This window comes from Xiphophorus maculatus, chromosome 1 (genome assembly GCF_002775205.1).
Source record: "Xiphophorus maculatus strain JP 163 A chromosome 1, X_maculatus-5.0-male, whole genome shotgun sequence".
NCBI classification, from domain to species: Eukaryota; Metazoa; Chordata; class Actinopteri; order Cyprinodontiformes; family Poeciliidae; genus Xiphophorus; species Xiphophorus maculatus.
Window position 1 is genome coordinate 11,391,759 of NC_036443.1, and position 14,409 is coordinate 11,406,167.

Sequence of the window (14,409 nt, forward strand, 5' to 3'; positions counted from 1 at the left end):
ATGCTGTGGATACGCTTTTCTTCAGTAGAGAAAAGGAAGTCAGTTAAGGCTGAAGGGAGGATAGATGGAGCTAAAGACAGAGCAATCAAAAATTAAACCTGGAACTGGGTCTTCCAATGGTACACAGACCCTAAGAAGTGCAGCCAAATCTACAATCAAATTGCATTGGGATGGCCTAGTCAAAGCTCAGACCTAAATCCAATAGCAAATCTGGGCAAGACTTGAAGTAAAAGCGTTTTAGCAAACAAAGTTTGTAGTTGGTAGAGACATAACCCCAAATACTTGTAGCAGTGACCAAGAGGTGTTTCTAAAATGTATTGACTCAAATAATGTAAATGCATGCTCCTGTTTTCAAATTTAGATTTGTCAGAAAAATGACCTTCCACTTCACAATTCTGCACTTCCTTTTTTTTTCATCACACGGATTCCCAATGCAACTCATTGGAGCTTGTGTGAGTAAAGTGACACAATGTGAAAAAGTTGACGGGATAATATTTTTTGCAAGGCTTCGAGTCAAAGTAAAAACAGAAATTAAAGCATTAGTCAGTGCAATTTGTCTTATCCCTGCATCAACAGCCACAATTTTCATGAATTAAAAAAAAAAGAAAAGAAAAACCTAACCCAGAGAACTCCCTCTGTAGTGAAAGGAGCTGCACAGCGTAATGTCTCGTGTTGACACATCACAAAGCTTTTTAAAAAGCGGTGCCTCAGAATTATGTTGAATCATGTTTCTCTTGTTTTATTTGACTGTCAGGACTTGTGAGGCAGAGCGTCAGGATTACCTCCGGGCTACGTTTAATTGTAAAGACAAATGTGAAAACATAGCCTTCGGGTGAGACAACAGTAAAAGCTCTCTGGGGCAGCGCTCTACCCTGTGGAAAATCTAGTGGTAAGAAAAACAACAAAAAAAGAGCATTTCTGAGAAGTCTTCCCCAGTTTTAGTGGGTGTGGAGAAATCTGCAGTGAAAGAAGATTTAATTCTCCTTACTGTGACATTGTCGCAGCGGGGAAAACCACTTTGCAGTCTCGAAGATATTTACGGTTTGCACAGAAATACAGAATATATATTACAAAGCATATTTGTAGGTTGTATTTTTGATGCAACACAGCTTCAAGTAAAGATATTAGAGTAAAAAACTATCCAATATGCTAACAACAGCATACCAAGTGTCTAATTAAGATTTTTTTTTCAGTTTTTCTATGCTTTTCTGTCAAGTAACAGAAATGCCTTTTAAAAAGCAATTACATCTTTTGAGCATAACAGAAAATGAGTGAGAAATTGTGTAAGAGATGAGGCTGTGACACGCTGCTGTGCCTGCAGGACGCCACCTGTCTGGACGTGGGCGGATATCATTGACGTTGGCATCTGCATCATTATCGTCAAGGTCTTCCTCGCCCTGCTCTGAATCATTGTTTCAAAATGTAAAGTGATGTCTTAAAAGAGATGTGTTTGAGCTTCTGCTGGAGTAACACAGTGAGTGGAAGCTGACATGTTGAACGTATGTATATTGTGAGAAGTACATCTTTAAAACAGAAAAAAAAAGGCGTTTTCTGTGTTGATTAAGACTGCTCAGAAACAGCTACTATCAATATTAAAATAACTGCCAATCAAGGTTTTCTTGTTGCTTCCTCGAATGAAATATGTAATAAACTGGACATTTATTTTGAGTGTCAATCAATATGTTTGATTCCCAGTACGTAACTTTAATTTTTTTTTAAATAAATGTTTTTACATATATCTTAAAAACCGTCACTATGATTTCACGGTATGATATGAGACAGATCATCTGTGAAAAAACCGAGCTGTTCCGCCATCTCCCTCAGGTCTGACTGCCATCTGCAGAAATACCCTGCTCAGTCAGAAACAACCAATCAGAGCCAGGAGGAGGGCCTTAGCGCTGTCAATCAAATATACGCACAATGTGTAAAAAAACACAGTCTGCTTTTATCATCTAACATTTAATCTGATACATTTTTTCTCCCAATTTCAGTAAATCAATTTACCTTTTATTTGCTTAATGCCAAAATAATAGGCAAATAAACTTTTACTAAATGTTTAATATGTTCTCCAAAGTTAGAGGTTTATATACTCTTGATGCTGCCTCCTCCATACTTCATTGCGTCCTCGGGACTTTTCTCTAAATGTTCAATAAATGCGACTTTCATCAGTTTATAAGACATGTCTGTTATAATTAAGGTTTGTTTTTAAGTGTGCTTTTCTGAGTTGACTTTTTACAGTATTTAGCTGAAGTAATGCCTTCTTCCTTGCTGAGTGGCCTTTTAAACCTTGTAGATGGTTCACTGGTGTTCCAGGCTTCAGCCAATCAGAATGTTATCCAAAGGTATTTTGCTTTTGCGGTGAGGTTGATTTGAACACGTCATTCCAAAACACAGACAAGGAATTTGTCTCCTTCCTGAACTGTATGATGGCTGTACAATCCCACACTATTTACATTTGCTTATTTATATTTTAATTTGCTTATAAATGTTTGAACATGGCATCTGAAAATTTTACCCAAAGGATGAAACAGACCTAAAGTCCACAATTCTCTCTCTAGACTGATTTCTGTTATTTCTTCCACCACATCACACAAGATGTCAATGTGTTTGATGTGTTTCTTTAAAATAGAGCCACAGCTGGGCTTAAAATTAACCCGTATGTGTTGAATTGAGCGATCAAGGGGCTAGTAAGACACGACATCATCATCTCAGCTTTTTATCTTTGTTAAAAATGGGGAAGTTTGAACTGTCAATCTAAAAATCTGATTTTTATACTACAAATCTTTTTAAAAAAAGATAATTAATAACCTGAAAAAGACATGAAGTTTGAAAATAAAGAGTGAGGAACAGGAAGTAGTAAATATTTATTGTTTTAAATTACTACAAAACCTGAGCATTGACCAATGTACAGTGAAAGTTTTCTTTGAGGAAAAGTAAAACTGATTTCTTAGTTTAGATAAGAACTTACGTAAATCAGTAGCATGCAGGGCATTTTAAGAATGTTTTCCATAATTATTCAGAACTGATTGTCTTGCAACAACAAAACCAATCCCTCTCCTTAAATCTGGACTGATGCCCTACCTTGTTATTTGCTGCACTGATGGCCAGAGTCGGAGATGCGCCTCCTGACATGATGCAGTCCATTCTCAGGGACTCTGACTCCAGGCTGTAAGGGGTTGATGCCTTCAAGGAAGTGCAAATGACAACAGACACAGATATTATTAGACTTTATAGCCCAAGCTGAAGAGGAAATGCATAATTATATTGGTATATAATAAGTTACCTCAGAGTGTTTTCTATACACCCAAGTTACTCTATGTAATCTCTGTTTATGTTTCAAAGAAACATTTTCTCAAGTCCTGTCAAATATCTAAAGTACGTGTGTCATTCTTTTTTTTTGTTGAACTTTTTATTTTTAAAAACTGTTTTATATCAACACATACACATGTCCACCCCTGTCACAACTCACAATTTACATCTTATTTACGCAGATTATTCCAGACATTTAACCCACACCAAGCAAACTGGCAGTACAATTCCATACGTGTGTCATTTTTAATAGTGGAATATACGAGTGTCTCTATCTGTGGAGTGAAATTATGGAACAAATTAGATGTTCAATTTAAACAAATAAATAATATCCTACAGTTTAAAAGCGTACATAAGAAATATGTTAAATAAGATTAAAGATGAGGCCATGTCAGATTAGGTAGTGGTATACTGTATTTAAAATCTATTGGTTAGATTTAATAAATTTAAACATACATATTGTTGTAATATTTCTTCACTCTGCTCAACTAACAGTCAGTCTGGGCCCTTCACATTAAGTTTATAATATTACTCTGTAGACATCTTCTCTTTAAGGATTAATTAAGTACTATGCAATTTAAGAACACATTTATTTCCTCAGCAGCAGAACAGCTTCTTCCAAAAGTCCTGCACAAAACCTTTAAACATTGTTTATAAGTACCTATGAATGTTCGAATACAAATAATTAAATGTATTTATCTGGTATTTGTTTATTCTGCTGTAATTGCCTGCTGTTTGTGGCACGACGAAAGCCAAAAACATATAATATAAGGAAAAAGCTCAATATACTAACATAGATCGGTGAATTGGAACACAACATGTGGAAATGGTCAAATATAAAGGCAAATTAACAAAGACTTTGTTGCTTTTTTGTTTCTTTGAGATAAACCAGAGAGTTTTTCACATTATGTTTGCAAATATTTCCACTGTGCTTATGTTTTTACAGGTCTTTTAAACCAACAGGTAATACTCATATAGATGCATGATTAGTAAGATTCTTTTAGTTGCGATGAAGCACTCTTTTACTGTCACTAGAATCACTAAATACACTTTATTTTACATGGAAACATACATTACTCCATTTATCTCTACTGTGTGTTACATTTTAAGCAATATTTTCTTATATCCATATCACAGCTAACGACAATATTACATTTTAAAGTACGTACCGGCCTGAATTAATAACATGTAGATAGTATTAAGGAATGTCACAAGTAAGACAATTTGATATTAAACGCTTTAAGCAACGTTAATCTTCCCATGGACACTGTTTAAGAATAAGGCAACATCTTTAATCAGTTATTTACACTAGATTTTACTAAAAGGTATCAAATTAAAGGGGGCGAAATACAAATGCATGTCACGTTTAGCAGAGTTGTATGTAAAAAAAAAAAAAAGAGAAGAAGAAGAAGACCTTTGTATCATTAATCCTTCACTGCACAATTATTTATTTTTCATATAAAACCTCAATGACATAAACTGGGGTTTGTGTTTGTAACATGACAAAACATGAAAAAGCTTAAAACACATATATACTGTGCACATACATGTATATAAATGATACACAAACTTAATATATACTAACTTAATACATACTTACTGTCAATTATAACTAACATGTACTAATAAGTGAGCCTGGACAAATTCCTGTGGCAAAAAAATAAATAAATCCAGCAGAGTGCAGCCCATAATGTAGCACTTCCTGAATTCCTGAGAGCCTTTTCTCCTCATTTAGATTCACTAGAATTGTAAATCTGGCTCGCACTGATTGGGGATACCCAGAGGATTTTGGCAATGAGATGAGAAATTAAATGTGACAAAGGTTATGAGGAAATTTCTGTCCGCTTCAAGTTCATGATTCTTTTACGAGCCTCCCCTGATTCACCCCGACGCTCCGGGCTGAGAACCGCGTGAACAAGTCGGCGCGCGCTTCGCGTAAATTGCCGGACACTTAGTCAGACTGGGAAGTGGACACATCACTTGCACTTGGTAAGATGAATCAAGCCTTCCTCATGAATTATTTACACATTTCAGGCGTATTCTGCAGCGTTTCATTTGCCGCCGTCTTCTCTGCGAGCCGAAGCAGGGGCACAGCTCAATGAGATACAAGAAGCTACTCATGGATTGATTCGGGGCAACACTGATGCCCCAAAAATGTAAAAAAAAAAAAAAAAAAGAAGAAAATATGTGTTTTTTTTCTCCTTGTTTGACTTCTTTTAAGGTTCAAGGCTGGCTTGGCTGACTTCCCAAACTGCTTATAGTAAGAGGATTGGTTGGTAACAATGCAATCTTTAATTTATGATAAACTCCCAGACAAACGGGTTGCCGGCTCCCCCGACGGAAGCTCTTAGAAAAATACCAACAAAGAGGAGACGAGGGGAGAGTAAAAAAAAAAAATGGGGCTGGTGGAAGAAAGCGGGAAGACAGAAAGAATAGGTAGATAATTGAGCGGTGACAGACAGGCAGACGGAGAGGTATACATGAAATGAAAGGGCCGTAAATATCCTCACCGCAGCTACGCGGCTAACAGCACAATGGATTTATGAGGCTGACGTTTAGCCTCGCTGCCAACTTAAAACTCTTTACAAGCACACAGCCCAGGTGCAACTAAACACCCCCCAATAAAAACACAAAGACATATTTAGTCCACCTTCCCCCCCCACCCTCAGACAGTAATGTCGGCATAAATCTCCGCACTTGTAACCTCCCATTTTCTCCTTAGCCCATGTGACAGCCCACGGTGTGTCTGCCAGCGGTGCAAGTGAGGCACGAGAAAAGGGGTCGAAGGGCCCATCCATGTAAGACGAGATGACAAGGCTCTGAATTAATTAATGTTTGTAATAAAAAAAAAATCGTTGGTGAAGAAAATATGTCTAACGGCAGCCCCAGGGCCTACTGTGGTAATTAACTGGAACACAAGCCCGGAATACTCTCTCCTCCCTCCTCCTCCAGCTCCTCTTTACTTCTTTTCCCCTCCTCGTAGCTCCGATTTTTCCTCAACATTCTGTCTACCTTGACGTCTGTTTCTCTTTTCTGCATTCTTCCTTCCAAACTTCTCTCTTGCTTCTTTTCAGGCAACACTTTCTCTCTCTCTCTCTCTCTCTCCAGTCTTCCCCAAGTGAGCAACGGTGATTGTGCACTTTGCTGCTCCACGCCTGCCTGAGCTTTTCCCAAGACTGAATGGGGGGACGGGGGAGAGGGTGAGGCAGCGGCATGGACCAGGAGGCAGAGAGGAGAGTGGCAGGAAAACGGGGAGATAATGATTATGTTCCAACAAGCAGTGACAAGAGATGTTGGATAATAGGTAGAAAGGCAACAGTGATGAACAACTTGTACGTCACAACACGGTCAGGTGTACGTTCAGAAAATCTCGCTGGAATCTAGTGGAATAAAAACAAGAGAATTATCTGCACAGTGAAGCTGGAGCTCCTGGAAATTAGAGGTTTTGATGTAAATCATACGCAAGGGAATAGCTGGTGACTTGAGCACACGTCTAAACAGTGTGAAGTTTTCGGAAGATCAGAACCGTACATTTTTATACATTATAAACCAATTGAAACCACTATATTCCAATCATTAACCATTTGAACTGCATGGGAGTTGCTGAGAGGCGTATTGTGAGTGTTAGGTAGAGTTTGGTAAAGCTTTGAGTCATGCATTCCTTCTGTCCTTCAACACACACAGACATGAACCACTCCTGCTCAATATTGATAAAAACTGTTTGCACTTTGATGTCTGGTTAATATTTTGTTGAAAATAAAATTTTACAGATCTGGAGACATTCATTACACATAGAGTTAAACATTTCATGTGTTATGGCTTTCAGGTAAAGAAAACCTGAACATTCAGTGTCTCATAAGATTAGAAATATTGCATTACACCAATCAAAAATGGATGTTTCAAGCATAAATGTCAGACTAGTGAAAGGTATGTACATTTCTATGAACTCAATACTTGGTTGCGGTTCCTCTTGGATGAATTACTGCATCAATGCACCATGGCACAGAGGCGATCAGCCTGTGGCACTGTGTAGAGGCAATGGAAGACCAGATTGCTTCCTTGTTGGGCGTTGTGTCTCATCTTCTTCTTCACAACAACAGCCGATAGATTTTTTTTAGAGGGTTAAAGATCAGGGAAGTGTGCTGGCCAATCAAGAACAGGAACAACATGGTCAATAAACCATTTTTTGGTGGCTTTGGCAGTGTGAGCAAATGCCAAGTCCTGCTGGAAAATAAAGGATAATACAGCTGGTCATCAGAGGGAAGCATAAAAAGCTCCAAAATTTCCAGGCAGACAATTGCATTGATTGTAGACTTTAGAAACACAGTGCACCAAGACCAGCAGACAACTTGGCACCTCAACCCTCACCGATTGTTTCAAACTTCATACTGGACATCAAGCAAGATGGATTCTGTTCATCTCTTCTCTTTTTCAAAACCTTGGGATCTTAATTTCCAAATGAAATGCAGAATTTACAGGACTCTGAACCATTACGCAAAATTCCAGCTCCTTTTGTCCGAAACTCAGGTAAGAATTTGTCTCTGGTTCAAGAGTGGCTTCATACAGGGAATGTGACATTTGTAGTCCATGTCTAGTATTCGTCTGTGTGTGCTGGCTCTTCTGGAATGAATTTGATTTGATATTCCTCTTAAGGCTGCAGTTTTTCCCATTGCTGGTGCATCTTTTCCAAGCACACTTCTTCCTTCCACTCCATGTTTTGTGAATATGTTTAGATACAGAACTCTGTAAACAACCAGCTTCTTCAGCAACGACCTTCTGTGGCTCACCCTCCCTGTGACTGACGTTGATGGCTGTCTTCTGGACATCTGTCAAGTCAGCAGTTTTTCCAATGATTGTGTAGCTTTCTACCCCAAAACAGTGAGCGACTGAAGAACCAGGTGTTTTGAGTTAATTAGTCGATGAGGGTGTGACACCACAAGTTTTTTTACATCATTTTAGGTTTTCATTATCTATAACCGTCACTCTAAGTGGGATGATTCAATATAATATATGAGTTTCACTTTCTGAGATGGCTGACAGTAAATATTTCACTTTTACACAATATTCTAGTTTTTTTTTTATATGTACTAGAAGCTGTCTCTTTGGTCTCAATGCTTTTTAAAAAACATCTAATTGCTTATGAGTATGCAAACTAAGTACTGAAGAAACCGAAACTTCATGCACAGTTTGTTGCACACAGAGCAAAAACAACAGAGGATTGTATAAGGGGTTTGTACGAGACCTGCAACTCATGGTGGAGCTACCCCGGCACCGCTTTTGTATTCAGATCTGCAGGGTTAATGACTGAACACCCAGCCGCATTCCGCCGAGCCGATGCTGGGTTACGTATATTTATAGCCTCCTCTGCTGTCAATCAGTGTTTTCAAAACCAATCTTCATTCCTGCGCCTGCATTCTCTCATCTTCCCTGTAACTTTTCTTTCCTGCTCCTCCTGTGAGATGCTGAAGAATGCGCCCGACGAGCCTCTGGTGAACATCAGGGAGCACATATGTGCACAGCGTTGTTTAATCATGACTATGATTTGGTTCAGTTTAAATGAACCACACATGAAGCCAGTGAGTTTTTTTTCCATAACCAAGTGGGGTTTTTAGATTTCTGCCCACATGAAGGGGTCAATATAAGCCAAACCGTTTAGAACGGTAGCTGCGCTGCTAGTTTTGCTGCTTGGAATTTTAAAAAAATGTTGCTTTTTTTAAAATCTGTCTAAATATCTCTGCAGCAGCATCACAAGAGTTCATCTTTTGTTGTCCTCATGTGCCCTCACCGAGTGTTTTGAATGTATTCCCAGGAATTGTTCTCTGTGGCAACAAACTAAAGATTCTGGAAGATTGGTAAAATCGTACCCGTTCCCCAGAACGTGGTCTCTTCTTCGGCCTGCTGGGCACCGAGTCCTCTTTAGGGTTGGTGTCTATCGCCCAGTAGGAGCCCTGAAAAGTAATCACAAAAAAAAAAAAACACACAGGTCAGCATTCAGGTCTTTACAAGCCTTTAGACTTCAGGTAAAACTTTCATTATTACCTTTTTACTTTCTCATTTAAAGCAAGAGAAGTCTATGGAAATCTGGAGAGGGATGCTTCTTCCAGCTAAGAACAGGATTTTCACTCACTATTCTGTCAGTAGATTGTATTTGGGGTCATGTGAATTATTTATAAGTAGTTGGGAGTATTCTGCAGCTGCAGACAGTAGTCGCATTGGGGAAGCAGATAGGCTTTATCAGCAGATATCTAATATTAAGTTATAAAACATATATGTTTTAGGGTGGAAGTGGCATTTTAAGCGCCTGCATTGTGAGTGCAACCAAAGCTGAGCTATTCCCAAAGCGGCCATGAGATATAATGTCCCCAACTAGTCCTCATTTTCTATGAGGCTTCTTCCCAAGAACGGTAGTTAATGCATTTCTGCTTGTAGGCATTCTGACCAGAAGCATCACCGCAGAAGATGCCATTTTGAAATGTTTTACTCCCAATCTCTCTGTTTTGGTCACTACCAACAGCTTAATAATAATAATAATAATAATAATAATAATAATAATAATAAAGCAGCTTTTTTGCCACATTAAAGACCAATATGTCAGTCTGTCACTCTGTTCAGGAGAAAGTACTTCTAAAATGTGACTTTTAACCCATGACCACAGTACAATTTTAGCCTTTATGAAGATGTGTAAAGTTTAATCAAACTTCAGCTTTTCATCCGTCACTTTTACATGCTGTTCATATGTGAGGCATGGTTTTATTTTCTTCTGCTGTTCAACATTTTTTGGTAAAGGAGCAGGATTCTCAGGTACTCTGATCATATTTTTAAAGCGAAGCGTTGTGGTGGATTATGGCACTCAACCCACCGACACTGATTTTGGCTGTTTGAGATTTCTCTTCAAGTACTTTTACAGAAAAAGTTAACCAAAGTTGTGTCGTACTCAGTTTACTGTATATAGTGCCTTCAGAGACAGAGAAAAAGTTGAAACCAATCATGGCCAATCAAGCTGAAAATTATCCTGATGTGGTACCCAGGAAATTTCTAGCCACATCTCTTCGGAAGAAAAAATAAAAAGAAAAGGAATCACCCTTTTAAACGCCTGTGTTGTTATTTGCACAACTTTAAATTTCCTACATTAGTTGCACATCTTTAGATAATGTTCCCATCTATTTTAAATAAATCTAAAGCATCTGCTTCTCTTTTGAGCACAGTTCCCTGCTCTTGATTTTTTACGGCCACATTTTTCCACATAAAATTCACTCACACGCTTTTAAGACACAACATTAAAACATTACGGTTAAATTAACATTTATGGTTTAAAACTCTTATTTGAGTGTGTTTTACCACAATTTGATAGCCAGAATAATATGAGACCATCACTTTCTTTAACTTTAGGAGTTTACATACATATCGTTTGAATTTAGTACAATTTTCTGTAACTTTTTTTCCCCAAAGTTATTGGGTATTCTTCAACCAGGCCTGATCCAAGTCTAATTTTCGACAAGACTGACCTCAGGTCTTTGTGACGGCCTCTTGAAATGTTAAGTTTGTTGTTCTAAATTTACAGTCTTTGGCGGTATGCTTTGGGTAATTATCCATTTGCTACCAAGCTTTATCTGTTTTGGCTGAGACGTTGCTTAGCTGGGTTTATGTTCTTGGACTCGCAAGCTTTCAATTTCCCCTTAAAATGTCACAATCGTCAAATGTAATCAAACAATTCAATTTCAGCTTCATTAAACCACACGATGCTCCCCTGTGCATTTGCAAAATATAAATTTGGATTTTATGTGGCTTTCTGAGTAATGATCTTTTTCGTGTGACTTCCATCAGCACAAGACTCATTTCCCTCTTCACATCTTCACAAGGTCTTTTCTTATTGTTTTGGGGTTGATAGGAACATTTTGTACCAAAACACATCCAGAATCTGTCTTCCCCATAAACGGTATGAATATCTTATGGTCTTTACACTTGAAACAGATTGTTTGAAAAGACGAACATTGCAACATTTGAGTTGCGGATCAAAATACAACCACAGTTGGGACCCAACCTCAAATTTTGTAAGTTAGCCCATCAAAAGCCTACAAAGCCATGACATCATCATCTTGACTTCCTTGAACTGTTTACATCCTTTTGAATTTTCTGGACAGAAAGTTACAAAACTTCTAAAAAGTTCTCCCTCTCATTATTCTGGTACTTAGCACGCAGAAAAAATTTTGTTGATTTGAACTTACCTAAAACGTGAAAGATTTAGAGAGAAATACTGTTTTTGTTTTTCTAAAGCATGTCAATATCTTATCTTAACTGTGCAATGAGGGATAATATTTTGCCAATAGCCGTTTCACAGGTCCTTAATTTCCTCCTGGTTTTAGTTTGTGCAACATATTTCCTCCTCCTTCCGAAGGAGAGCTAAAGTTGTACGATGAATCTAAGAGGTTCTTCTTGGCCACAGACGCAGCTCAGCTTCAACCCGCCCCCACCCTCCCCGCCGCCCCCATATTTCTTTCCTCTTCTCCTCCCCTTGTCTCTCAGTCCCACATCACTGAGCTGTACACAGCCAATTAACGTTAGCACATTCATGATTTAGCTTCACCCCTCTCTCTGCGGCTTCAAGCAGAACATGTACATTCAACTTCTCCACACACAGATGACCCCCTCACACACACCTCCTACCCTCCATTCCCGGTGCCAAGGTATCGACCGCTTCGATCTTGGTAGTAAATTAAGGTGCTGCTCAGGTCCAAGTCAGGCTAATCAGGAGGGGAGCCACTCTCTTTGTGTCTTTCCAGACTATAGGCCTCCACTCAAGCTGAAGGATTTCCTCTGAATTATTTAAAGCTTCTTCCCCCCTAATTCATTTTTCAATGGCTCCAAAATCCCCACAGTCAGAAGAAACTCCTTCCACCAGCCTTCCTCCCCCAAACGAAATGAGCAGAGTTTTGAGAATTCATTGAAAAGTTTTGGCTTTTTTAGTTTTTTCTTCTCTCTCTTTCTATAAAAGTTGTAGGTCAGCTCTTGCATTAATCCTGTGAAGAGTGGAAGTTTGAACATTTGAGCGTTTATTAAAAAATAATGTAAAGGCAAGCTTCAGTGATCAACCTTAATTACATACTCTCCTCCCCTCGCCCCCCATCTGAGCCCAAGTCTTTCGATTCAGCACAAACAAGGACTTGACAAATTGTTGTTATCAAACTGGCGCTGCAGAAGTGGCTGTGGTAAAAAAAAAAAAAAAAAAGACAAAGTCTGCCTCGTAACCACAACAGGAGGAGCAGCAGGGGCAGCAGCGCCAGGCGTGAAACATATCTAAAGCTTCCTGTGATTGTGTCCAGGAGAGAAAAGGCAGAGAAGAGAACTCTAATAAAGCATAACAGATGCATGAAAGGCCTTGGATATGAAGGTGTGTACCTACATATACTTATTATTCATTACTCTCTGTGCCACATTATTACTCGGCAGAATCAATATTGGAGGAGAAGCAGAACACAGAGAAAACCGCATTAGGCATTCACCACAGCTGGTTATGGAGTCACAAACTGCTTTAAAGTGCACAGGGCATGTGTGTGCGTGTGGGCGTGCGTGCGGGGGTGTGTGCGTGGGTGCGTGGGGGTGCACGTGTGTGTGGGTATTCCTATGTAAAATAAATTTTACATAGGAATACCCTATGCAGAAATTTCTTCGGGGTCGCTGTCCATTTTTTCCCCCAAAGTCAAAATTCCATATTCATTTGCATCAAATTTCCAGAGTTCTCACTTTTGTTTAAGCAAATTTTAATGAATAAATCAAATAATTTGGTATGGATTCGTTTCAGAAATTTCAAATTGTAATGCAGATTTGGATGGATGGTTGGAAAATAGTTTTCTACTCAGAAAAAGTTCAAAATTTCGAATACAATGCAATAAATATAACCTTTACTGTCCCTCAGTACTTCAGTATATACAGTATATTATATTTGAACATACTCCATTCTACTTTTCCCTCCTTATCGACTTCACTAAATTGGAAAAAACCTCCACATAAAGCTCTTGTTTAATTAGGGCCATCATAAATATCACAGGTCTGATTCTTCCATATGTTTCAGACAGAGTACCGATGGTTCCAAGAACTTCTAAAAGTAGAATGTTAAGCAGATTTTTTTAGTTATCAGGCTGGTCTCCTGTCCAACTAACTCAGTTTTCTTTGTGAGGCAAACAAGGTTCAAAGCTTTCTTTTTGACAAAGTTTTCAGTTAGAGTGGCTTATGAAAATCCTCTGCAACTTTCTATAGCTATGATGATATGGGCCACGGACACTGGAGAACATACTGGCCGATTGTCTTCACTCTGCCACTTTCTACTGCTTTCCAATTGTGCATTACCTACAATATTTAATGTTTCATTATCTCTCTGGTTTTGCTCTTTATAGAAATTAATTGCGACCCAAAGTAATAAATTAGAACATCAAATATGAGCCTGAATTTAAATCTGGCTGAATGATTGCACTGATCTAATTATACATAGTAAATTGGGATTGTCTTTTTAAAAAGTGTCTTGAAATTACACATGTTTTTAATTGTCTGTAAACTGAATTGAATGTAATTGAATTTATTTCTCCAAACCGAGCCCTGTTTGTACCACATTTAAGATCATTTGCCAAAATGTACTTCTTTTTCTTTTTTCCATTATACAATGAGCCGAATTCAACAGAACCTTTTAAGTCACGTCATGCTGGTCTGAACATACTTACTTTCCCAGGGTCGTCTTTGGAGCGAGGCACTTTGAGAAAACACTTGTTCAATGACAAGTTGTGTCGGATAGAATTCTGCAGGAAGAAAGAGAGAAAAGAAATAAAAGACAAGTTAAGTGGTAAATAAACATCAAATTACTGCTTTTTAGTGCTGATAACTTTGTGATTTTAGAGTTTTGGTGATTCTACCAAAACTCATAGTTGCTCACAGCAACTATGAGCTCATAGCACATAGTTTCTTTGACTTGTTCAAGAGTCTTAATTTGTCCTATTTTTTATGCTGTCATATTTCTTGCTTATTTTGTACAGATTAACAAGAAAGATTTGAAATCAAGAATTCTTTGGCAAACGTGCTTGTTTTCTCAACTCAGGACCTTCAAAAATGTCC

At 38.3% G+C, this 14,409-nt stretch overlaps 1 protein-coding gene across 1 annotated transcript in view; it reads right to left on the reverse strand.

Moving 5' to 3' along the window:
* LOC102221752 (forkhead box protein J3) overlaps positions 1-14,409 on the reverse strand; it is a 75,720-nt gene that overhangs the window by 22,106 nt on the left and 39,205 nt on the right. The window contains exons 4-6 of the mRNA XM_005808938.2: positions 14,022-14,096; positions 9,174-9,257; positions 3,082-3,183 (exon numbers count right to left, since the gene is read on the reverse strand). Of these exons, the coding sequence (XP_005808995.1) occupies positions 3,082-3,183; positions 9,174-9,257; positions 14,022-14,096 (261 nt within the window). The remainder of the gene's footprint in view (positions 1-3,081; positions 3,184-9,173; positions 9,258-14,021; positions 14,097-14,409) is intronic.